Consider the following 27,595-nt stretch of genomic DNA (forward strand, 5'->3'; position numbering starts at 1 on the left):
TTGTTGGTTTGTGAGTAATGTGTCACCAGGTTGTATTTAGTCATGATTTTGAACCACATATCTCAGGTTTGGATGCAGTGAAAATGAAGGTCAACTTCTACGTTGACCTTCATTTTCACTGCATTTAGATGCATCACGCTCTAGTTTCTTCATGGTTCCGTCACATTTCTGTTGTGATTCCAATGCCCACCTAAAGTATTTCAGAAGTCCTCAAACACTGTTCTTTAGCAGCCAAATTTTTTAATTGTTCAGCCTGGCTTTGCACACTGTCTTTTGTTTCTAAATTTCTTGAACTGTAAATATTAGCAAGGGCTGCAATGCTTTACTTTATGGGCACTGTTCCTTCATAATAATTTTCTAGTTATATCCTAGAAAGCTTCCTGGAAAGGACTGTGTAATTTGGCAGTAATTATAGAAAAAGAGACACTCTGCTCATGTTTTCTGTTGACATTGGCACTCTGACTGAAATGGCAACAGAGTGTCTCCGGCAGTCGTAATAGTCACAATGTGACCCAATTATGACCAATGGACTTTGGAAGTTAAACTGGACCTGATTAATAATATGATGCAGAATAAGAAGCCCACACTCTGTGGTCATTTGAAAATGAATCAGTTCTTTTAGGTCACTGATTGACAATCAACTTGTAGCGACTGCCCACCTGCGATATCAATGCCATGTCACAACTATGAAAACTTCATTAATATTTTGATAAACCACACCTTCAGTTGTTGTCAATTTAGTCATGAACTGCCCCATTGACCTTTCCACTCCAACCTCTCTACCATCCACCCATTTTTGTCTTATTAAGGGATGACATAGTTATGGGGAGATAACAGATTAACCACATAGCTACATAGAAGTGGTATACATCATCTGAAAGCTGGGAACCTAGAGATTAATTACAGATTTTCATCACTAAAGTTTTCAAATCATAATTCTATAATCAATAGCTTAGATCCTTTTTCAGACTTTGAGAAATTTGGGCAGTAACATTATGATGGCAAAGTACATGATGACTATCTCCATGCTTAAGTTAGTTCTTGTAGCAGTTTTCCGGTTAATACCATTTGTAACACAGATTTGGTGCCAAATTTCAGCATTTTTGACCACTCAAGAATGAATAATTTGGTGTCATTTGGTGATTACTGCAGAGGTTACAATAGATCATTTTATATAGTAGTCCGTTTATAAAAAATGGTCACACTACAATAAAATGGATACTTTGTGGTCTAACATCATCACACAGGAATGAAATTGGGATCATTTAAATCCACAGGAGTCTCCGCTTTTTTGTCATAGGATTATATTGTTAAATTTATGCAATTCTAATACTTTTCTTGTAGAAATATCCAAATACAGGCAAAACAATACATTTGCATTGCATTTAAAAAAAACTGTGTGGTTTTTGCCCCAAACTACATGGGACTAGCATAAAGTGGTCATATTCTGTAAGGGGGAGACTTGCGTGTTCCCATACAACCAGTTTCTGATAGGCAGTAATGAGGATGCCAGCATCATTGTGGAGTAGAAGAGATCAAGGGAACACGTCAACTCTATAAACAAGTAAAAAAAAAGCAATAACATGGAGAAAATATAACTTAAAATTAGCAAATCTAACTGCCAAACATAACAGATAAAAACAAGATTTGATAGTTGTTTTCTCAATATGTAAAAAAAAATAGCAAATGCTAGTGCCATTCTCTTAGAATAAGGCCATATGTTTGGAAATTGTATCTTAAAACCAGCACAGCTACACTACACAAAGCTGTAAAAGGACAAATCAGCTTAAAACAAGTCACAAAATTGCCCCCCCAAAAACAAGCATATATTGCCTTGATTTAAAACATCATCTCACTTAGAATTCTGTTTTGCAGTGAAAATGATGGTTATGCACCTGCAACTGTTTTGTCAATGATGTATCTTCATCACAGTGGATATTATTATAGAATAAGATACAGTACGATACTGTATGATATGGTACGATATGATAAGATACTGTATGATACAGTACGATACGATACGATACGATACGATACGATACGATACGATACGATACGATACGATATGATACAATATGATGTGATACAGGATTTGACATAATCCATGCAGAATATTCCCAAAACTCTGTGCACTCTAGGACACATTTTTATAAAGCTAGTTATACTCTACAGTTAGAGAGACAACAACTTTTAGATCCATAATCAGCCCAATCTGCCCATTGCTTTACCATTCATTCTCTATGAATGCCTGAATCTGAGTCTATAGATTCCTCTGAGCATCTTTTGTAAAAGCATGAAGATCACTGTCATCCCCTGAGCTCGCTGTTTATCGGGGCCTGACATGAATTTGGATTCCATGGCTGGTGTACAAGTTTGAGTCAAAACCCACGCGCTGCTCAATCAATCAAGTCAATGCAAATTCAAGTCAATCAAGTGGGTGTAAATTTGTGCGAGGAGAATTGAAGTCTGTCGCCTGTTGCTGCCTGTTGGTAATTCATAACACTTGGCTGCTTTTCCATCAATTTGACTTATTTGCTTAATTTCTCTGTGCATTGGAGCGGAGTAATGTAAGGCCAGTGTGTGTCAGGGCCCCAGTCAAATTGAGTTTTTTTCTGCCTAATTGTGAGAGAGGTGTCAAATTACTAAACCCTACAGCAAGAATGTGTGAAACAGCTTTGATTCACCAACAAAACATCTAAAAAAAACCAAAAAACTTTCACACCACACACTCTCAAGGTTGCTTGATTGATTGCTGAAAGAGAGGCTATGGCCTCATCTCATTGCCCACTAACACTGATGAAGTATATACTATGTTAAAACTGTGATAGTGCATTAGTCACACAGTAAACACCCTTAGACATTTTCTAGTAAATAATATAGATTCAAACTATTTTTGGCTTTCTAACTCTACTACTTGGAAACTAAGCCCTGTTCACCAGGAAACAAGGAAAAAGGGGTTGAAATATTTGGAATGCTTGAAAAAAAAAACTGATGTTTGGTCAGAATGATGAGCTAAGAAGAAAATAAAGAATTATGCTTTATGTATCAATCCAATCAGGCAGTTTACACGTTTAGATATTTCACAGTGCAACTGAAATGTTACTCTTGGCATAGCCCTCTTATCCATACACCACACACATGCATATTCCGAGGGGTCAGCCATATTACAGTGCCCCTGGAGCAATTTGGGGGTTCTCCACCTTGCCAAGGGCACCTGGGAAGTGCCCACCTCTGCAGCTGCCAAATAACACTGTACTAGGTCTGTGCAGCGACTAAAACCAGAGACTCTTTGGTTCCCAAGCCAAGTCCCAATGGACTGAGCTACTGCTGCCCCGTGGTACCAAGTCCATGTAATAAAATACTTTGACCAAGTTATTGACAATGCCATATTTTTATCAAAAGCCAGTGTAGGCTTTACACTTATTCTTAACTAGAGGTGTGGACTCGAGTCACGTGACGCGGACTCCAGTCACACTTGAGTCACAAAATTGATGACTTCAGACTCAACTTTATTGAATCAAAAAAGGCTGACAACTTAACTTAACACCAATAACTCGTGACTTCACTTGGACTTGAGCCTCTTGACTCTGGAAAAAAAATGGATACATTCCCCCAAACCACTTTTGAAAGAAAAAGCTAGATATTTTTTTTTCAATATAGGTTCAATACAAGAAAGGACATAAACTTGCAAAATTCTTTCTTTTGTGGTTTAAAGTGTTACTATGCCAGTGTAATGTCAGCATTACTTTATTTATGGTTAAGTTCAGTTGCAATAGTTTTCTACAAACTCGTTTTAGCAATAAATGCAATATTAAGTATTCATGCTTATTGTACATTGGATGTTTTACTATTCGTTTGTCAAAATGGCATTTGGTGAAGAGCACAATATTACTTGACTCAAAACTAAAAGTTTAGGTCTTGGGAATTGACTTTTGACTTGTCAGTCTTGACTTGAGTGCAAAGACTTGAGACTTACTTGTGACATGCAAAACAATGACTTGATCCTATGTCTGTTAATGACCATTCCTAAGTTTTCATCATCCTTTTTTTTTTTGGTGTTGATGGCAATGATCTTCCACTGCACCTCATCAGAACTGATTTCATAGAAACACTCAGAGTAACATTAGCAGACATCGAACTGTTTTCAGTGGCTTGTGAAGGTTTTCAAACTGTCTTTTCTTTTTTCAGATGCTTCGCAACATTGTGATCAAACTAGACATTAAGAGTTATCTTTAATAGACCTTTTTCACTGCAGGCATATAGACTTGTCAGAGCAGGAAAAGCATAGCAGGGATTATGGTTCCATTCCATTTATGTGGCTCTATGTCAGTGAGCCAGCATGCACAACAGCCTGAAGCTGGTAAGGCTTAATGCAATGCAGCCATTATTAATGCCATTTAATACACGTGTTATTTTATACAATGATGTGATCTATTGTCAGTTGTTAGCAGGTGCTATTTATTGTGTAACCATCATAAACTTTTGTAGCACTACCTTTTTAAATTTTATTTTATTTTTTTATATAAGCCTACAAATTCTATTATTATGATTAGGGTTAGGCTATTATTTGAAAAAAATACTCATAGTTATGGGTAAACATATTTATAAACATATTGTAGTTATTTTACTACTGCTACTCAAAATAATACTAGCAATATAAATAATAATAATAATAATAATAATAATAATAATAATAATAATAATAATAATAATAATAATAATAATAATAATAAGTTAGGGGTCTGGCGGCAGTGTGTTGGTCTAATGTGTCCCGGCAGAGACCTGCAGCAGCACGCCGCCTCTCAGCCTCCTCAGCACCGCTCGCTCCGCTCTCTGCGCCTTCTCGCCTGCAAACCGGCGGAGATGTAAATTGGATTAAATAGCCGGTGCAACGCGGTCGGATTTGAACCGCTTTCTTTTTTCATTTTTGCCGGGGCTGTCTATATTCACCGCATCGCTTCTGTGCGTGTCTGTGTGTGTGCGTGCGTGTGTGGTGTGTGTATGTGTCTGTCTGTGTATGCGTGTGTGTGTGTGTGTGTGTGTTTTTCTCCCGTGCAGCTCCTCTCTGCTGGGATCCTGGTCTGCCAGGGGCTGCAAAGCCGTGCTAGTCGACTCATTCAGAACCAAATGCGTGTGTGACAGACTGTCCACCTTCGCCATTTTAGCACGGCTAAATCCCGAAATGGTAAGTCCGACAACCTCCCTTGACTTCGTTAACGCTATCGGAGACGGTGTGTTTTTTGTGTCTGGTGTTTTTAATGTGAATGCATCAGCTGTTTTTTTGTTTTTTTTTTCCTTCAAAAGGGCGTCATTGTCATTACATATCAACAGATCCTCCCTCTCTCTGCCTCTCTCCCCCCTCCTTCCCTTTCTCTGTCTCGACATGCCAATGCCATGCTGCAAAAGGTTATTATAGCCTTGCCAAGGGAGAGGATTTTTCTTTTTTTTTTGGGGGGGGGGGGGGCGGCATCTTAATTCATTGTTGCACCTAGAAGGAGATGCTGTGTATGTGTTCCAAGAGGAACAGGAAGGGCAGCACTGTGCTATGAACATGGTGCTGATCACTGTCAGATCTCCTGATAGTCACACATGACATGGTGAGTGGGATTTCATGTACTAGCTGATGATATACCTGCATGTCCCCCCCTCCCCCCACCTTCACTTCTCCATCTCAAACACCAACAATTCTTCTGATTAGCATATTTTAACATATTACACTGTCAATGGCGTCTCCATGGTTACCAGGCCCTGTGGAGAAGGTGCTGCATGACAATCTAACATGGGAAAGAAAAAACACATTTTAATAAGACTACATAAATCCCTAATATTGTGGCTGCAGCTGGTCACAGTCGTGTGTGTGTGAGAGAGAGAGCGAGAGACAGTATGGAGATGTGTGTTTAAGCCACAGCAGTGTCCCCGTGACTCAAACCTGCCCCAGTTTCTTTGGGGAAAGGGCAGTGTCTTTGTGGGGAATTTTCATTCAGTGCGATTAGTTATTATTAGACTGGAAATTGCCTCGGAAGCAGTTTGTTCACCAGTTGCCCTGGTAACAGCATGGGTACTGAGGCTTTCTTAAAGACATAGGAGGCAGTGTGCTGTTGATGCCGCTGCTTCCTGCACAGCCTGGAAGGCAGGCCAAGCCAGGCCAGGGTGAGACAGCTTGGGTTTACCCGCCTTGAGTCATGCATGTTTGATTCTCAGTTTTTTGTTTTTGGGGGTAGTTGTGCTTTTGATAGCATGTGATAAAGAGGGCGGGCTGTGAGTGAAGGTGCCGTACGCTTTGATGGCCTCTGCAATAAATACGGCAGTCCTCCTCAGGCTGGAGGCTGCAGTGGTGCGTTCAGTTTGTGCTTTGATTAGTTCATTGATTAATCAGTCGGCTGACAGAGGCGGTGAGTGAGAATTTAAAGGAATAGTTTGATATTTTGGAAAATACTCGTGAGAGCCGGAGTCAGGATGTGGTCAGCCGAGCCCAGCATACACCCAGGAGCAAGCAATTGTTAAATCCTATTTGTTCAGTATGTATCCAAACATAAATGTACACAAGTCAATTTTTGGTTTTGGTAGATGTTACATTCTGAAACTGGTTCATGACAAAACAGATTATCCTTCTGTGCAGTATCTCAGCAACATTTCCAGCTATAGCACATGTGACTGATAGCTGATGCTGCCTTCCTGTACCCCTCAGAAATATGGTGTTTACTGTATTTACAAGCACATGAACAGCCCTCTAAAGTTGTAAATACGACTGTGAAATTGGGAAACTTTTGTAATACCCTAGTAGCCAAATTGTGATGTTTGCATGACATTTCAGGGCAGCAGAAATGATGTAAAGCAAGGAAAAAGTATATTTAAGTATATATATATTATTTAGTAGTGATGTTTAAAAAGATTTTAAAAACTTGCTATTATTGTTAACTGCCACCCATGTAGAGTGACCTAAATTAAATATAAAAATATAATATGTGATATATAAAAAATAAAAGATTCAACATTATAAATAAACTGAAAACAGCCTCCTGCAACCCATCCTCTTTGTAGCTTCCATGTTGCTCCCACCTCAAACCACATGAACACAACAAAAATCAGAAGAATGAATTCCCAAATGGGAAACTCTGATCTTCCAACATCACATGAATGCAGCTTGAGCATGAGTTTGAGCCATGAATGTATTAAGAGAAATGGATACGGCATTGAATTTGGGGCCCATGTCATTCCTCTCAGAGTTGCTCAGTGCATGAAACCAAAATGGTTCAGCTGCCGCATATAAAATAACCTGGATGGTGGACAGAATGAACGGCACTAGTGACCAAAAAACAATGTCAGGATGACGTCTAATCCCAGCATCATCTTGATGTAGGATACTGATGACAGATGACATTGAAATTATGTTGGTTTTAAAGTTGTGTTTTAAAGTAGCCAAAACTCAACATCTCCAAAAGTTTCATGCCAACGTCATCTTGACGTATATTAACTGCATTTAGTTGTAAGCAAGGTTAGAAATGAACTTGAAATGAACTCATTTGTCCACCTGCCACTGTGGCTTGGGACTCCAAAATCTACCAGACACTCAGTATTTTACCATTGTTTTTGTGGCTGTTGAATGAAGCAAATTTAGCAGTCACTTGCATATTTTACCAGCATTTATCTGTTGCTAATTTCCAACCCTGGTTGTAAAGTATGAAGATTAAAACCTGTTGTCTGCAAAACCTCACAATGTTAATGTCTATAGAATGTAAAATGTATACATATCTACATACACTCATACATACATATACTTATATATTGTCAACCCGATTGGATCTCAACAAACACTTAATGTCTCGTTGAAGTAGTCCAGCATTTTTCCAAGTCCCAGCTGGCTTGGAGATAGGGTGTGAATTAAGCCCCTTTCCTACTAGACAAAAACTCCATTAACACCCACTAACATCTGGCTTTTGTTTTTTATGACAAAACATTACAATCAACATTTTTAGGACAAATGACCCTGCAGTGGTCACGGTTATTTATAGTCTCCAGCTCCTATCTGCTTTGATCAGCAGTGATGGAAACATGACACCTGGGTGGACACACTTATTTTCCAGCACAAAGCCATGACTCACTACAACAACTTCTGTCTGTCTCCATATAAGCAGTGCTCAAACATAATTAAAAATAAGATGACCTTGAGTTTGAAAAAGAGACTAAATAAGTAACATTTTCACTGGCCTTCTTGCTAATTTCCATTGTTTATTAGCCTGTTTTCCAGGTTGTTTGTGATGTTGAAAGTACAAAATATGAAAAGGCATACCCTGCAGAGTTGTGTACACTGCTCTGGTCTACTGGAAATGCGATTTTGTGCAGGTTAAAAAAAACAAAATTCTGCAGATAGGTGCTAATTTCAGTGGGGAAAGGATATTATTCTTCACTTTGTATGTTGCAGCTAAGCTATTTGTTTCCTTCTGCATATACTGAGCTAGGCTAACCAAATATAGCAGCCCAGTCGCCAAAAGTAAATGCTGGCATTGTATGTTTTTGCCAGCCACTATTACATTTGTGTGTTTCAAAAATATCATACAAACATTTCCAAGTTGAGGAAGTATATGAGCTGATTTTGTTATCAGGTGGTGGAGTGGTAGTGGATGGTGGGACACCAGGGCGAGATGTCTGCCCAGCTGCAGATTGCTGTTCGAGTCCAATAAACAAGTCATAGCTGCCTTTGCAGCAGCTTTTTAGCCACCAAATACGAGTGCATTTTAGGGACCCATCACTGATTTTCCAGCAGGGATAGTGCCACGAAAAGTGTTTGTTTTTTTTTTTCCCAGAGACATTGACAGTTTCATCAGATGTGATTTTGCCACCAAAATTTGCGGTATTAAGCCAAAAAATCATCCTCCAAGTTGTTTGTGTGCCTAAACCTAACCACACGTTAACCACAGCGTTTCAACTTCGTCAAGTTTCAACTTATCCACTACATAATAATATACTAATGTACAATATCTATGGTTTGCAGAAATGTAAAATGCCAAATTTTTTTTTTTCTTGGTTGCATATTGTCTTCAGCCTCACACATAATGAGATTGATTTCATTATTCTCATTAGGCATCATCTGAGTCAACTGTAAATTGCTAAGAATGGTTGCAGCTGGTCAGCTGTTGCTATGTTAACTGAGTATGTTTTTGGTGTTTTACTGATTGGCAGTAAAGACACTCATGCACTTCTGTTGTATTTGGGAATTTTATTTTATGTTATATATATATATTTAACTTTCTGTTAGCTCGATGATTAGTTGAGTGATTATGAAATCAATCAATGGATGAATCAAAGATGAAAACAGAGTTTAGTTACAGTCCTCTATGTTCAGGTCTATATTAAGGTATGTGAGCAGGGTCTGAGCTAAGGCTGAGGGAGAGGCAGGGGGCTCACACCTTGACAGACTGCGAGCTGCCACACTGAGCAGCTCCACCAGTATCTCTGACAGCCGCAGAAGCATCAAACGCTTCCAGCATGAAGCTAAGCACGGTATGAGCCGAAAGACAATAGAATAACAAACACTACCTGAAAATTCAGGCCAGATAATGCTTCATTTTGTTATTTAACTGTAGTGGATATTTTGACTCTCCTGACATTTTATTAACCAAATGATTCCCAAATTATTCAAGTAATGTAATGCAAATAATGACATAAATCATTAGCTGCTGCACTAACTTCAAGACAAATGTATTTCTAATTTGCCCCATATATTTAGCTATATTAAGACATTAGAGGTAATAATGTAGGCCTGAAGACCCTTATCATTTCATCTGTTGCGGTGCTTAGTTAATTAGCTTATTCCTTTAATTTTCAGTGAATCCGTATTTTACTTTCTCAGTTAATCACATATTTTGTTTTTGTCTTAAACACCCCAGTCATATTAATGATAATTATTCATTAACCTTCCACTTATTTTCTAGGTTAATTATTTGGTCTTGTGAGAAAATAGTGAAAAATGAATTCCACAGTTTCTTAAAGTCCAAGGTGATGACAAATTATTTGATTTTTACAACCAGCTGTTTAAAAACCACAGATGTATAGAAAAGTAATTCATTCTGACAAATTTGGGATGCTAGTTAAAGTGGAGGTTGTTTGGGCTTTTTTTGCTTAAAAAATGACTTAATGATCAAGTATTTATCAGGTAATGAATTAGTTAGCCCAGTCGCCAAAAAGAAAATGTTGCCAGTTACATTTACGCGTTTCATGTGGATCATATCAACGTTTCTGAAGTGACATAGTTTATGAGCTGACACCAGGAGTTGAGGGGATGGCGAATTGTGTGTCAAACGGCATAATCGGTAGTTTTAGCGAGCCCGATGTGCTTCCATCAGCTTTTTAGGCATCTAATTTGGGTGCTTAGTATCAAACCGACACTGTTTTTGCTTGCGTGGATTCTGGCATGAAAAGGGGTTGTTTCTTACTAGGACATTACTGCTTTTCTAGTGGGGATTGTGCCCCTTAAACAAGGCTTTTTTTTGCAAAAAGATGATCTTTTCCTGACTTTGACCATGTGGTGTTTTGTGCCATAACTACACTTAATTGTATGCCATTGTGTTGGTAGCATAATGTACTGAATGTTTCAGTCGGGATCACTAGGGCCCTACCTGGGTTAGTAAATTCTCTTTCTATTGACTATCCAGTAAATACTAGGGGTCAACCGATATTGGTTTTTCAGGGCTGAAACTGATACGAATTATTAGTAGTAAATGAGAGAGCACTTTTTGCTGCCCCTCATGTAGGATTGATCTTGTCAGCTGATTTCAAGCCATGCTAATGGCATGACTCTATAGCCAATGTTGATCTGTTCGTTCACCACTCTGATCCAGACTGACATATCTCAGTTACTAATGCATGATTTGTGGTGGTATTTTCTACAGATATTAATGGTCCCTTGAAGAGGAATCCCTCTGATTTGGGGTGATCCCTAGCCATTTAACTTGTGCAGGGGTGGTGCTTTTGATGACTGGGTGCAAATTAAGGAAGCCAGCAAAAGTGCAGTTGCAGTGTGTCCCCCGTACCTTTAGTTAACAGTACTGGTGAGGTGTCACTTGTTGCCATGCAACGAGAAGCTTTCTTTGAGTCGTCATCCCAAACCTGATAAGTGCTTGTTCTGGGGGTGCAGTTTGATGCAGTCTCTCAGTGGTGTATCAAATTTAAGCTATTTAGGTGAAAGGTCTGAAATGTGCCGCAAATGACTGAAAGTATAATATGCATTTTATGTCGTGTTTGAAGGCTGCATAAAATGTTGTTCCTGAGGGCCAACACTGGCCTGCTGGCTGCACTTTTAGCAACAATGATCAAGGGCCATGGCAGTGTTGTAACTATATTGAAAAAAAAAAGAAGAAAGAAATTCAATCTCCACTAGATGGATTGACACAATAGTTTGAACAGGCACTGATGGTTATCGGAGGTTGATGCCAACTGACAGTGGTGATATGATGAAATTTGTGGCTTTAAATAAAATTTCTTGACGGCAATTAAATTGATTGCCATGATGTTTGTGTTGTGATCCGTTGTGGATGAATTGATATGTTCTTCAGGACCATAATTATCAAATGTACATAGCCTTGCCCAATAGCTTGGTTATCATGCATTCTAACATGTTATACTAAGGTGATAATCATGATAAACATTTCACCAGTTAAAGAGCATTATACCATTGCACTTCTACTCATTACCATACTAGTAGTAGCATTTAGCCAAACCCGTTGAAACCTAGTTACATTGGCTAAATTTCTTTGTAAAGCATGGGAAGAAAGCAATGAAAAACTTAATAAATAAATCACAAGAAATAAGTAAAAAAAAGTACAAAATATTACATTAAAATCTGCACAAAAAACCCAAACAAAAAAATAAAGTATAAACTGACTTCCACTGGCTTTCTTTTTTTTTTTTTTATCCAAATGACTAATTTCTTGTGAATTGCGGTTGCTTATTGCCATTCTCCCCATATTTTCAAAGAAATCAAACCAATATGCTAAGGGTCCAAAGGATTAAATACATGTGAAAGGCATCTGAATACAGCACAAGAAAGTGCTGTTGATCCAGGTTTGAAGGGGTTAAAGCACTGCTGTACTGCTCACAGTATACAGCTTCACAGAGCTGGGAGCATGGCTGTACACTCTTTGTCTTTTTCAGATTAGAGGTACAGATAATAATATAAACTAATAATTACGGTTGGCCCAGTAATGCAGCGTCCTCAGTTTGTTGCCTCCACCTGTGCAAACGACAGCCTGTTCACAGCTCTGCAGCCTGGAGGCTTCACACACCCTGAGGGAAGCTCAACTGTGGCGCCTCCTTTTTGCCAGAAATAGAGGAAAAGGCTGCTGCTCTCCCTCCTCACTCTGCTGTCCCTTTCCCCACAGTCCATTATTTTGTAAAACAGCCATGGCTGCCATGCTAATTATTCCTACTGCAACACATAGTAGCTTGTAAACGGCCCAGCCGCTGTGTCTGCAGCTAGCCTCCGACAGCTCCAGCATTATAAACACCCCAAACGCTTTTTTCCCCTCCGCCTTCCCCCACTCACTCCTCTCTTCCATCCATCCTTCTCTTCTCTACCCCTCATTCATTTCATCACACCATTTTTCATCCTCAGTTGCTGCATTATATTTGAGCTCTCCCTCTCTCCCTCTGCTTACTACATCATTTACTCTCTGGCTGCCACCTCTCGTGTCCATTTTGCTCAGTCCAACTTCGCTGCAGGCTTTTAGAAGGAAAAACTGAGGGGAAAAAAAAGGCACTGCAGTCAAAGGCAAAAGCCCCAAAGCCTGAGCCCAGTTTACTGCTATTGCTAGACCTCTGTGTGTGTGTGTGTGTGTGTGTGTGTGTGTGTGTGTGTGTGTGTGTGTGTGTGTGTCTGTTGAAGGAAGGAGAGGATGAATGAATGTGCTTGTGCTTGCTCGTATCATTTTGGATGTTGTAAGCCTGCGTAAGCCTTTTCTTCAGTTTGAAAGTGCTGTCAGGTTAGATGCAGCGACAACAAGCTTCTTTGGCCAAGTAGCCCACATTTTCAGAGGAACAATACGTAAACAGGACTGAGGGAAATTTGCAGGGCTGCAAGCCAGTGGAGTGTCATCATACTCTGATTCCAGGATGGATGCATTTGCGTTTCATCTATGAGGGGCCACCATCTGTGGAAGTCATACTTAGGCAGCTCAAGCTGTCTCATGTGACTCTGCTGAAATGTAAAAATCTAATGGAAAGTTGGTGTTTTTTTAGGAAAATAGTCTTGATCATGGGGCTTGAATGCTGTATTCACAGTTGGTATTTTAAGGTGGCCATCTTAACCTGTTTTGTGTCAAAATGTGCTTATTTGCTTTCCTGCTAGATGCAATGCAATTTTAGGAAAGAAATGTTTGCACTGTGTGTCTCTATAAACCACAAATATGTCACATTTGCATGTTTCATGAGGATATGTTTCAACAATGCTGCAGTTAATGTGTAGTGAGGTTGAACTCTGAAACACCTGGATTGACGTCAGTTTTGTTGTGCCTCATTCAGACACCTTTCATGAGAATTAAAATCTTTAAAACCTGAGAATATTAGTTGGATATATTTTATAAACAAGAAGAAAACATGATAAGCAAGTTGGCAAGAAATGCAAACTGCAAAAAAATGAATAATAATTATATAGAAAAATGAAATAAACAAAATAAGTAAAAGGTGATCAGCAAATTATCTGAAAATTAGCTGGGGGGATTTTTAGATATGGTCAAAAGTTAAGGCAAAAATATAAATGTCTTAATTACATATTTAAAATAATTTGACAGAAAAAAGAAAATCTATGTATGTATTTTGTCTTGAGATCATTTTTGGTCATTTGTTTGTGGTTGTTTTTGCCTTTCTTTCTACTTTGTCATGTTTTTGTGTTAGGTAATTGGCTTGTAACTTTTTACTAATTTCTTGTTAATTTTTGGGCCCTTTTTTATTAAGCTGCTCATCACCCTCTTCCCATGTCTGAAAGAAATCAAACCAGTTTGCCAAGGTTAATAAATAAAGTTGGCTAACTAATATATCAGTCAGGCTATATCAAAAATCCAAAGATACTCAGTTTACAATTATATTTAAAAGTATAAAGCAGTCAAACGCATATTTGGCATTTTGGCTTGAAAATTGACAATGAATCAATTATCGAAGTTGTTGGTTGATTGATAAATAAATCAACTAATCTCTTTAGCTCTAATAAAAGCTAACCTTAAGTATATAAGCTGGTTCAGAATTGATCAATAAGCTGTTTGACATGTACAACAATAGCGATTTGTGTGTTTTCCATTTCATTAGCTTTTATGAGTCTTATTTAGTTTGATTGATTAGATTTATACCTAGTCCCATTAACAAGGAAGCATGAATGCCTTTTCTTTGATTAGTATTTGGATCAGTAACTTTATCATCCAACCTGTCCATTTACATACCCATTGTGCATAATTGATACCAGAGCAACTTGTTTAAGCAATGTTCACCGCCAGTATTGGCAGCAGCTTCATCTGATAGATTTCTGGAGGAACAACATCCCATGGAGCTCCTCAGTGGTGTTAGCTGGAGCGTCCCCGTCTCTGCTCATGTGGAATAATGCAGTCTGGTCACTTTACTTTGGATTGTCGTGCTCTCGTTTGGACGCTGCGTGAGACTCCCAGCCGAGGCTCCGTCATTGGCTGAGGAGGAAGTAAAAGTTTGTCTGTCTCAGCAGACGCCTTTCCATTCCACTGCACTCGTAATCTTTTTTCTCCCCCACCCCCCTTTTGCTTTTAGAGTAGGAACTCACTGCAGTGCAGATTAATCAGAGGGATTTAATTAACTTGGCCCCGGCACACACATCAAACCTGGAGACAAGACAGGCTATAAACTCAGCCAATTATCTCCTACTAGAAGGAGGGGTGGGGCGGTGAAATTCCCTCATGTCCTGGTCCCCTCATGTCCACCCACCCTTCACCCTCCTCAACAACAGCAATGCTTATCGTCCCTTCACCTGCCCACACCCCAGCATAAGGGACGGTGTGTGGTGTTGTATATTTGAATGGTTGTACAGAGCCTTCAATTATTACTTCTGTAAATAGCTGTAAGAGTGTCGCTGACCTCAATTATTTATTGCTTTCTTTTTTAGAAAACTGTCACTTTATACTGTCTCTATCGGATCTAGGGACGGCAATCTCTGTAAAGCCACAACTTACGTGCAGACTGAAATATTTCAACAGGAATGGAATTTGGTGCAGACATTCGTGGTCCCCAGAGGATAAATCGGTTGACAATTCCTCTAGCGCCCACACAAGGTTGACATATGTTTTTTTGAGCTCTTCTATATTGGCATCCATTGTGTGCCAGCTCAGATTGAGGGGCTTGTATCTCCTGATACAATGCTGTTAAAAGGTAAAAGAGGTCTAAGGTTAGTGATGCCAAATAATCTTGTCTTGTTTGTTAATTAGTCAGTTTTTATTCTCCCATCTTTGATGTTCTTAGAGACTCTTTTGGGATGAAGAGAAATATAAATAAACTGAACTGAAACTTTTAAATGTGTATCTTTTAATAAAGATGATTAGAGATTTGTTTCTCATTATTGTGCCTATATTTAGAGATCAATATTGACAAACTCAAATATCACAAGCAGCACAGGCAGAAACACACAGTCAAACACAATATGCACCCTGCTGCCATGTTACAGCGTAGCCATGGCAGCGAAGACATGTGTGCTGTAGCATGGGGATGGCGTTTAGCCGTCAGTTTTTAGGATAAGAAGTGCATGTTTGTTATGTGAATGCACACACCACTAGTGTGTGTTTGAGGTATTGTGGTTTATTCATGAATCACCTTGAAGTCACCTTGCTTTACAGTCGAGGCTCAAAAGCAGCCATCCTGCTGACTTCTCTGCAGCCTCAGACACCAGATACCTGCATGTATATTGTGTGTGTGTGTGTGCGTGTGTGTGTGTGTGTGTGTGCGCGCGCAAACACAGTATTCCCCACATAATTTTATCTATGTCAGGGTGGAAAAGCCTCTCACTGAAAGCTATACCAGTGAAATTCTCTTAGTTGAGTTCACAGCTCCCTTAGGCAGTGCTGGGCCTCCTCTGGTGTGTGTCTGGCTGTGTGAAGTCATCCCGCTAACCTTTATAACACCACTTAGCACCATAAACACTCCTCTGTACAGCCGGCCAACTGGGGCTGCCCGCTTAAACTCACTGACTCCAATCATCTATTAGAGTATCCAGTCAAATCACAAGTCTTTCAAATTGAATTATCAAATGGCCTTCTTGTATACTACCCGTGTTATCATCCACAGAGCCACTCATGATGAAAGCCCAAGCTGACAACACATAATGAGCAACAAGTTCACAGTGCGCTAGCTGGCTGGCTATTTAGAGCACTGCTCACACTGTGTTGTTGGCCATGTTGTTTACTTTCACTTCTCACCTTGCTGCAGTGATACAGTCATGAACACCATGACATCCATGCTGTTACAGATGCAACAGAACAAACTACTGACCACAACCAACCCCACTTTTTTATCCAGAGTCATCACATATTGACACTTTGTCAGTGGACTTCTGTGTCTACATATTACTCTAGGTATCCCTATGTGTCTGCTGTTGATGTTTCAGGATGCTGCTATTGACAGTGAGATATCAACAAAAGTACATGGTGGGATTACACTGCAAAAGCACATGATTATGTTTAGGCAACAACAGTACATGGCAACTAACGCTGGGATGTCAACAAAAGCACATGGCTAGGTTTAGATAAAAACCTCACATTCATATGGGAACCAAACACTGACCTACTGCTTGCCCTACAGAAACATTTGTGCTCCTTATTTTTCTTTGTTACCGCTAGTGTTTCAACCTGACACAGTCCAGTGTATCATGCAAAAGCAACAGGTTACATATCATATTGCCACGGCAGCTCCCATCTGGCACCACAGCATAGGAAGAAGGCAATGAGCAACAAGACAAGAAGTGGCCCAAAAATTAGTGAGGAATTAGTGAAAAATACAAAAAAAATTACCTGCAAAATTTGTTTTTAAAAATCTACATAATTTTAAATATGTAACTATGATAATTGTTCCATTTCCCGAGAAATTCTTTCCTAGATTTTTCCATTCCACATTTTTCCCTAGGTGTTTTTCCACTTTGACAAAAATGTTGTAAATCTACGAACTTCTTATTGATTATGATAATCAAATAGTTTTTTCCTAGCTTTTTTTCCCTAGGAATTTTTCCCTAGATTTTATTTTCCTAACACATTTTCCCCTAGATTTTTGTCTTTTTCCTTAGCTTTTTTCCTGGACATTTTCCCCTAACTTTTTAGAGATAATTTGTCCTACTTTTTCCCCTAGACAAAAGACATTTTTGAAATCTACCAATTTCTTCCAATTTCTTAGAAATTTGCTCATTGCCTTATGTTTTTGATTATGCAAAAGGTGTGTGAGAGCAGCACAAGAAAAGTGATGTTGCTCCAGATTTCAAAGGTTTAACCCTGTATCAATTTTAGCATGGAGGTTGGTTTGGCTGCAGCCCTGAATGAACATTTGTTGCTTGTTGATTTATTCTTGTTAAAGTGGCCAACATCAGGGTCAGGATGACTGTTACATATCAGCAGCAGTTTAGATTCTCTCAAAGATTTGTGAGATAAATAAGTGAACCAGTGTTTTGGCAGTTTTGTTTGAAGCTTGAGCCGCCGTTTTGTGAGCATGCTGGCTCACTGAAAAGCATCACAGAGACAGAAGTGATGGGAAGGGAAATGCAGTCCGCTGCATTTGAACCATGAGTGACCCAGTTAGGAGGTGAGCTCTCAACAAATTGAGTCAGCAGGGAATTTCTCTGCTTTTGTATTCATGTGCTGACAGCTCCTGTCAGAGTCTGTACACAGCACAGATCTACAAGACAGTGATGGTTCTGAGTCTTTTCACTACAGTGTTTCTATTCATCACACTGTTGATATGAACGATTTGATTGGCTGATGAGTCATGATTGTATCTTAAGGCTTTGGAGACATGACCACAATTTTTTTTTTTTTTTTACATCCTGTGTTCTCTTGTTTTCCAGAACATGGATAAGACACAGCTTCCCTCCGTGACGCTGATCGTGGGCTGTGGAGTGTCTTCTCTGACTTTGTTGCTGCTCATCATCATCTATGTGTCTGTCTGGAGGTGAGATACTCTGGAAACATGTAGCACTGGGCTGTGACTAATGCAGGAAGTGTTAACGTCAGAGCAACAGGTCAACAGGTGCAAGGACGTGTGCTGTGCAGAGTGCACTTTGATACACACCTGTCAGTTAACATGGGACACAAAAGAAAATAGTGTTATTATTCAGCCTTAGGAACTGTTTGGCGCATTTTTCAAGCTTTTTAATCTTTATTTATTGATAAGTTTGGCTGTGTTCATGCATATGGCATGGATTTTGGCAAGATTGCATATCTTTGTTTGTTCTTGGAATTCCAGCTCAGCTTCTACAATAAGTCTGAAATACACTGTGTTAACAAAATTGTTACATTCATACTGTGCACAAAAATTTTAAAAAGCGCCATTGAAACCCATTCAAAGTGCAGTTTTTGATCCCACAGCCAACCAAGCATAAAGACAGGCATTAGATTATTTCTGGGTGTCATTCTTGGCTTTAGCCATGGAATTTTTAATTTTAATATTTTCCATCTGATGATGTCATTTATTCCATATTTTGCATATGGAGAAAATACATGCTATTTCCACAAGGAGCACTGTCACACTCAGTGTTGCTGTAGATCATTAACATATCCCAGGCTCTCTAATAATATCAAAGACAAATATTTCATTTTTGTGTTGTTGGGTTTTTTTTTTTTTTGTTGTTGTTTTGTTTAATCGAAAAACAGGCCATAATGACATCATGACAAAAACATGATGGCATTATAAGGGTTAGAATACTGAAAATTAATAAATTTTTGATGATTAAGACTGATGTTGGTTAAAAAAATAACTCAAAGAAGAAAAGAATATTAATGTATAATATTTTTTAAAGCTTGATTTGAAAAAAGTGCTTTTTGTGGGCATAGCGATATGAGAATGTGTGTAATATTAGAGCGGGCCCTAAGGGTTAAAATAAAAAGTTAGAGATGACTCCACTGCACATGTTGCTGAAAGCTGAGTTGCAGAGATATAAGCTCTCAAATATCAATAAACATTCTCTTAATTTTTTTAAAAAAAATTTTCTCTTAATTTTCTGGTAAGAGAAATTTAAAAGAAGTCAGCTCCAGAGCTAAAGATGTGCAAAGAGTCTGGCATATGGACAAGACTGGAGACATGACACCAAAAAACAGCTGTAAGAAGAACTTCTGCAGGAGTGAAATTAAAGTACTGTTAAATAAACTTAAACAAACTAATGTGATGTTAATATATATATATATATATAGATAGATAGATAGATAGATAGATAGATAGATAGATAGATAGATAGATAATTTAAAATGAAAAGCTGTAAATCCTCATACATACAATATATATGCCAAAGTTGGAAACCATATAATATTTTTTGCATGAAAAATGATTACATGATTGTAAAAATAGTTGCTATTTAATTTTCTAATTAATTGACTATTTTTTTTAGCTGCATGTGTATATTTTCATATGGTTTGTGCAGAAGAATCATCATTTGTAAAGCAGTTATTAAATATTAATAGTGGAGTAAAAAGTACAGTATTTTCCTCTGAAGTGTGGAGTCGAAGTAGAAAGTGGCATGAGAGTATAATACTGAAGTAATGTGAGAGTTCCTCTGATTTATAGTAAGTAAGGCTTTTTTTAAACTGTAGTCATCTTTCTTTGTGTCTCTTTGCTGTCATTTTCCTACAGGTACATTCGGTCCGAGCGCTCAGTCATCCTCATTAACTTCTGCCTCTCCATCATCTCCTCCAATGCCCTGATTCTCATTGGACAGACACAGACACGGAATAAGGTAAGCACCAACCCCAAGATTAGCATATTAGCTTAGCATGTACTCAATGACATATGATTACAGTAGGTGAGTTTCCATTAACCCTCACATTGTGCAAATTTAAATCGCAAATATAAAATAAGCCTAATGGAAACCAATCAATTAAAAAAAAAGTCCCAAAAAGTTTTTATGCTACCATGAGGTGGTATTTTAGGCGATTCGAAAAAGCCACATTTTGGAAAACTGCAATGGAAACATTTTTTTGGGCTTTTCTAGGTCACATGATGCTATGGCTATGTTGGTTGGAACTGGCTCCCTCGGGCATGATGCAGCAGGTGTTACAAGAGGTGTTATAGACATTGATAAGCCCAGACTCTGACCACTTTTAAGTCAAAGCTAAAAACATTCATTTTTTACATTGATTGTTTTACCTTTGCACCTCTTGTCTGCACTTTTGCTATTTTGCAGGGTGACTTTTTTTTCAATTACATTTTTTTTTAAATCATCGAGTAATTGATTTAAAGTTTTGTATCTTATCTCTTTACTCTTTTATTGTAAATCTGTATGTTTTATAATGTTTTTATGTTTTATTGCTCTGTAAAGAACTTTGAATTGTCCTGTTGTATGAAATGTGCCATACAAATAAAGCTGACTTGCCTTTCATCACATAAATCTTCAAAGTTGAGCGCATCATCCAAAAGTTTTGAATCCACAATTCCTCTGTGAAATCATGGACTGTCACCTGCAGAAATAAGGGGCTTGTCTTTCCATTATCACTCCACAATACGCCAACGTGATCCTCAGTTGGAAATAATGACGGCTAGTGTGGTGGCTGAATAGAAATAAACTTGCTAATTTTTAAAAATCCATCACCGTGCTTCTTGGGATGTTATCAAGAGAGAAGTCACAGAACATCACTCACTGGAAAGACAGTCATCTCGCAAATGTGTTTTATCTACATTTCAAAAATATTTTTTTAAAATTGTTTTAAAAATATAAGTTTTGCATGAATCTGTCTTGGAAACGCGCATGCACTTTGCCTGATCCATGACTTGTTGTGTTTTGTCTGTCTCCTTCTGTTCTTTCAGGTGTTGTGCACCCTGATCGCTGCATTTCTTCATTTCTTCTTCCTGTCCTCATTCTGCTGGGTTCTGACAGAGGCGTGGCAGTCGTACATGGCAGTGACGGGCCGCCTCAGGAATCGCATCATCCGCAAGCGTTTCCTGTGTCTCGGCTGGGGTGGGCCCTCTGTCTACTGTCAGTCATGTCCGCGCGGTGTCACGTCCCCCCCGTGTTAATGAGCATTTTTTTCTTTTCCTCTCAGGTCTCCCTGCTCTAGTAGTGGCAATTTCAGTGGGATTCACCAAGGCGAAGGGATATGGAACACCGAGCTAGTAAGCATGCTTTCCTATCGCTCTACCAGTGTGTATGCCTCCACCTCTTTAACTATTAATGCAGGGATATTACACATGGTTGGGGGTTATGTTTGCAGTATAATTAACCTCTCTCTTTCTCTGTCTCATACATCTTTAACCATCCTCATTGTTGTCACGTCCTTTACCTTTCACCTCATTCTGTCCCTCCTCTTTACAACCCTCCACGTTCCCTCCCCCTCCTCCGCCTCATTTCCTCCACCGTCTCTCTGTTTCTTGTAATCATGTCTCTCTACATATGTATTTTCCCGCTCCTCTCTCGTAGCTGCTGGCTGTCTCTGGAGGGAGGTCTTCTCTATGCATTTGTTGGACCCGCTGCAGCTGTTGTCTTGGTATTTCCTCCTTCCTCTACACTTTGGCTTTTTTGGTTTCACTTGTAACTATAGCCCAAGTTTTCAGTCACTTTAAAAACTCATATTTAGTCTGTTTAGGTCTATGAAGGGATTTATGAAAAGTTAATGTAGTAAACAATCTAAACTATACTTTAATTTAAAAAATAGTAAAATGTTAATGAAACAGACAATAAAAAACACAAGATTAAATAAACTATTACTTATATAACACTATATTAAATTGGAAAAATAAACGCATCAAAGCTAGTCAGCAGTCATTATAACACATGGCCCAGGACATAATGGTATTCACAGCTATTTGTTATTCATTATTTTAGTTATCTTTGTTCTTCATTTGTTTTTTTGTTAGTTACAACTACAATTGACAATCAGACAGCACAACACTAATCGACACCTTATGCAACCCATCAAGCTCTTTGAAAAAGCCAGTATGCGAAGTAGCAAAAACAAACAAACAAAAAAAGCAAAAACAGCAACAACAGCACCTACAAAAAACAAACAAACCAACAAAAAAAATTGCTAGATTCTAATTTAAATTAAGAAAGAAAATTAAATGAATAAAAAAGAGGGCAATAAATGCAAATTGCCTCTGGAATTCCTCTGTTACTTCTTCCTTGGCTCGACTGCCTCCTTATTTCCTTGTCGACTACCCCGTCTTCCTTTGCTTTGTTTACCTTATATTTTCCCTCCAATCTTCTTTATTTTCCCACCTGACTTTGTCTATCTCTGTTTACTCCCTCCCTTAGTTCCCGCCTCCACCTTTCCCTGTCAACATCTTCCTTTGCTTAACTGCATCCTCCTTTCCTTGTCAACTTCCTCCTTTACTTCCCTGCCCTCTTCTCCTTGTTAGGTTGCCCATTTCCTTTCCCAGGTCTATCTTTACCTCATTTAACCCATTTTTCTTCCCGACCTCCTTCTTTTCGAACCTGTCTCTCTTTCCTTATTTACTTTTTCCTTTAGTTCTCTGCATCTTTCTGTCCGTGTAAACTTCTTCCTTTGCCTCCCTGCCCTCTTTCTTTCCTTGTTAACTAATTTCCTTGAATAGACCTTCCTTTACCTTATTTACTTCACCTTTCCTTCCATACTTCTTTCTTTTATTTTCTGCCTCCACTTGTTCTTTCCACCCTTAGTGCATTTACCCTCCCATTTCCTGCCTTTACCTCTTTATTTTCCTCCCTGCTCCTTCTTTCCTCTTTCAACCCCCCTTTTTGTCTCTCCTGCATTCTTCTTTTTCTCACTTACCTTTTCTTTTTATTTTTTAAGTTTTTATTTATGTTTTTTTTATTTAGCATTTCAGGTGTGTTTGGTCGCATTTTTGGCTGCTTGCTTAATTTAAAGATAAGATCAAAATAAGCTAACTTTAGCTCTATCCAATTACAGCATAGATTACAGTTTATTTAACAATGTCAGCATTGAAGAATAGATTAAAAACTGTCAAATACCAGCTTCCTGTTGACTAGAAAATGATATATTAGAACTTGGTTGGCTGGATGTTGGTTTGAATTGATCCAGAATTGACTGCTTTTCCTTGGGTTTCCAGATGTTTACTCAGAATTTAATACCTTGTATTTTGACCTCTGAATTTGGCCTCTGGAATTTAAACAACTTAAATATTATTTGATTTTTTTATGTTAATTTTTGATTCTGAATTTGTGAACATTGAAAAATAAAAGTGAAAATTAGTTATTGAAAATTTGAAAAATTGAATCCTGAGGTAAAAAAAAAATCAATGGCTTTTTAATTTCAAAATCAGATGAAACAGATTTACCTGTTAAGTGTCCATGTCATGTTTCTTAATGCTTTCCCAAGTCAATCCAGTATAAAAGATAATGGACTCTGTAGCTGTTACATAAATAAATATAAGCATAGTTTGGGTTAAAAAAAATGTTTCCACTCTTACAGCTACTGTTAGAATTTGAACAAACCAGCAGCATAAAAAAAAACAACAAATTTATCAGTAAATTGTCACCTCAGCTGTCCTGGTGTTCAGAGGACATGTGGGGTCACTCGCAGACATCCATCCTGGCAGTGACGCTGTGTCCTTGTTTCACTAATCAAATCCATTAGCTCCAGTTTCAATGATTCACTTCTCAGCGCTTCTCTCCCACCTACAAGTGAACAGCTTGTTTTGGGTGTCTTTTTTTTTTTAACACAAGCTGCTTCTCTAATAAAGAGCTGCTGCTCCAACTGGCACCCATACTGGAGCTCCGGCCCACTCTAAACAGCATCAGAGTGGCCTGCACAAGAGACTTTAATAAACTGTTAGCCCTCAAAGCAGTAACATTAAAGGAACCACTCCAGTCAAGGATACTTCCCCTCCCCTCAAATTTGATTTCACATAGCTTACATTTTAAGTTATGACTTTTTTTAGCGCACTAGACATTTAAAAATGCATTAATATGTTGGCAATCCATCCTAAACCCTCATGCTTCATTGGGTGCCTGATAGTTTTTGTCGCTAACATTTAAGAGGGTACACTCTAGACATTACAGTGCAGAGCCTACAGTAAGTACAGCTAGTGTGTGTGTGGTGACATTTATGCTGCCATCGTCATCAATACCATCCATCACCATCATCATCAGCATAGATGTGCATGTTCTGCAAGTGATAAAAGTGTCTCTGCTCTGCTTTAATCCTGTGCCTCTTCTCTTTGGCAGGTTAACATGGTTATTGGGATTCTCGTATTTAACAAACTGGTGTCCAAAGACGGCATAACTGATATGAAACTAAAGGAGAGGGCGGGGTATGCCTTATACCACACATCCATTTTTACACAGTGACCTATAACCAGCCTGATAGCTCAGCAAGGGGGAGGGACTCATTGGCCTTAAATTGTCCTCAGCCAACTTTTCAGACTTTGGCAAATTGGTTAAAGATGACATGTAATTTTTGATATCAAGAGGATGGGGAAAGAAAAAATGAAATGTGATGGACCAAAAGAAAATGTGTTTGCTTATGTATGATCTATGTCTCTGGTCAAAGAATGTTATACAGATCTGGGGAAGGCTGTCTGGTTATTGGTCCTGCACAGACTGAGCAAGATGATAACTCATCTCATTGCTTTCTTTTTAAGTTTCAAATGTGTTGCATTTTCCTCCAGCTGCTCTTTGTTTGCAGGTGTTGCTATTGATGTCAAGTTTCTGTAAACCCATCCGTGTCTTTTTTTTTTTTTCTCCTGTTTGGTTATTTCTAGTAGAGGGAAGCGGGGCTTTTAAAAAAGAAACTCGAGGCAAATTACAGTCAAATCAAACTTTGTCTAAAAAGCCTAAAAATTACAATGTGGGGCTACAAACATGTGGACTCAACACCTGCAAGGATAACAGCCAGAATAAATGTTGACCAGTGGTCTGCAGCTTGGCAGCTGGCCATCCACCTCTGGATAAGAAACTCAGCTCATTAACATACGATCAGAACCATGTCACTGTAGAAATGTTGGTATGATACTAATGAAATGTATAAATGGTTTGCAGAAACTTACAATACCAACATTTTTTTACTGGCAACTGGTCTGCATAATAAATGGTGCAAAATATTGTGGTTTTGCAGCGTTAAGCAGCAAACATAGAGCTTTATGGGTGCACACAACATCTTAAAAGTTATGTCCTTAATGTGGGGTACCCTGGTCTGAGATCTGTCCCAATTGTAGTATGAGCAAACACAGGGTGACTCCCAGATGACTGTGACTAGCCAGCTTGCTAACACAAAGATTTCTGTAACTATGTGAGAATTCTGTAACTATGACAGCTTTGGATTTGCAGGAAAACACATTTACATTACTCTAAACACTTCCTAGAAACTGTATCAGTTGCCTCATCTGATTGCGGTTTTGGTAGCAAACAAGCATATTTTCCAAATGTTGGAGTGCTCCTTTAAATGTTTAATAGAAGACAACCTACATTTTTGTAAATATGACTGGGAAAGAACACATTATTTTTTAGCATGAACAGTGTTACTGACTACATCTGACTTGAGTCTAAAAATGCCACTGGGCTCTTGGTATCAGCTTTCAAAAAGTCAAACCACAGAGCACACGCGCCCTGCTCCCCTTTACCCCACAGGCTGTTCTGTCTCCATTGGCATTGTTGGTGCATTCAAATGTTATTTTCTCTTTTTTTTCTCTCTGAAAATGTTTGCTTTCTTCAATGATCTCTCTGTTCAACTGTACTTGTTTTTGCTGTCTGATATGTCATGTTTGAGTTTGCACAGAATCCCCTCTCTCTCACTCAGGGCTCTCCAATCAGGAACACATCAGTCTCAGATGCCCCCTTCCATGTCAACAGTGATTGGGTAAAAAATACCTGCCCACCCCCCCACCCCCTTCGTTTTAATGTATGGCTACCAGCCCTGCCCATCACCAAATCTGCTGAATCCTCTAGCAAGCACCTCTGATTGGCTTACTTCCTGCCTTTTTACCTCACTATTCCACTATCGATCTTGCAGTGTATGCTACTTCCTGTTAGCTGGATAGAGAATAACACATAACTGCCACAGATTCTTACAATATCTGGAATGCTTTTAGAGAAACTCTGTTTCAACAATAACATGCTAGTTGTAGTGCAGTAATATTAATATTTTCTGTTCACTCAAGTGGTGTGGGCCTGCGTGTGTGCAAAGTTAGTATGGTCGTGTCATGAGTGCATCTTCAGAGTGTGTTTTCTACTTCTAACGGTGTAACTTGCTGAAAGGTAACGGACTGCTTAGACTGAATTTGAGGCTTCCTTCAGTCTGAATTTCATCTCAGACATTTTGTCCTCAGTTCATTCCTTTTAGTAATTTGTCACAACGCATGCTCAAATAGAATTGTTCTCAACTGCTAAATGATTCAAATACATGAAGTGACAAAACATTTTAAAATAAGCTGATTTAAGGTCAATTGAACTAGTAGTTTTGATTCAAGACTTGGGCAAGAAAGTTCATTTTGGACATTTGGATCAGTGAGGTCAAGTTACTTCATTGCCTTCATCAGCAAAACCAGGTTTCAGTCTGGTGTGCACAGACAGCTGAAGTTGCCCGTTTCTGGTGTTCATATAGTGTCTGGTCCAGGGTCCTTGCACTTTTACCGATACAGAGTTCCTTTCAGTCATCACGTGATGTCATGCTTAATGCAATGCACACACTTCCACTCAGGGAGGATCCTGCAGAGATCTTGAGGTGCTGAATGGTTTGTAGTTAGTGCTGACTCCCGGTTGCTTGAAGACTCGATGTCTGAACAGCAGAAAAACTAAGGGGGTTTTTGCTCGGCAACAAGTCTTGCCGGCAGACCACCGAGCTGTGTTTGTGCTTCTGACTTGTGAGTTTCTGAGTTTATTAGAGGTCCTCCAGCAAAGTGTAGATTGTCGGTTCTTGTGCATGCATTTGTCATCGTCTTCTTTAAACTCACCACTTTGTAGAAGAACGCCTTTATGCACAGTCATGTGGTGTTCATCTGTGGTGTGTCATTATTAAATTACATACATTACATACATACTACAGTGTTTTCGGTTGATTTTGAGGATCCGTGTGCATGAGGATCATTTATATGATGGAAACATATGAACATGGATTTTTTTTGAGAACAGAATGTCTAGTGACTGGGTATTTTGTAAAAGGGATATAAATAAGAAAAGTGTGATGTGTCACTAGACAGTACCAATAATTGCCAGGTATATCTATCCATGCAACCATTTTCTGCACTTAGCAGAAAATTTCCTTGTCATGAGCCAAGCGCTGTTTCAGGATGTTCCTAAGGCCACGTTAATCTTTGTGTACACAGATCCACAAAAACAACCTAAAAATGCTGTAGTATGCATGCCACTCCAGTAGTTGGTGGTGTAACTTTGTACAGAAACATCATAGAAGAACACCACGCACATGCACGAAGTGTGGCAGTGACAGCATTGCTCACACATGATCCGTGTATT

The 27,595-nt window shown here is 38.8% G+C and overlaps 1 protein-coding gene across 1 annotated transcript in view; it reads left to right on the top strand.

Annotated features, from left to right (window-relative positions):
- adgrb1a (adhesion G protein-coupled receptor B1a) overlaps positions 1–27,595 on the top strand; it is a 138,024-nt gene that overhangs the window by 86,284 nt on the left and 24,145 nt on the right. Inside the window, exons 17-23 of the mRNA XM_042490365.1 lie at positions 5,059–5,185; positions 18,050–18,153; positions 19,828–19,930; positions 20,998–21,148; positions 21,234–21,303; positions 21,608–21,674; positions 24,353–24,438. Coding sequence (XP_042346299.1) covers positions 5,059–5,185; positions 18,050–18,153; positions 19,828–19,930; positions 20,998–21,148; positions 21,234–21,303; positions 21,608–21,674; positions 24,353–24,438 — 708 coding nt within the window. The remainder of the gene's footprint in view (positions 1–5,058; positions 5,186–18,049; positions 18,154–19,827; positions 19,931–20,997; positions 21,149–21,233; positions 21,304–21,607; positions 21,675–24,352; positions 24,439–27,595) is intronic.

This window comes from Plectropomus leopardus, chromosome 7 (assembly GCF_008729295.1).
Source record: "Plectropomus leopardus isolate mb chromosome 7, YSFRI_Pleo_2.0, whole genome shotgun sequence".
NCBI classification, from domain to species: Eukaryota; Metazoa; Chordata; class Actinopteri; order Perciformes; family Serranidae; genus Plectropomus; species Plectropomus leopardus.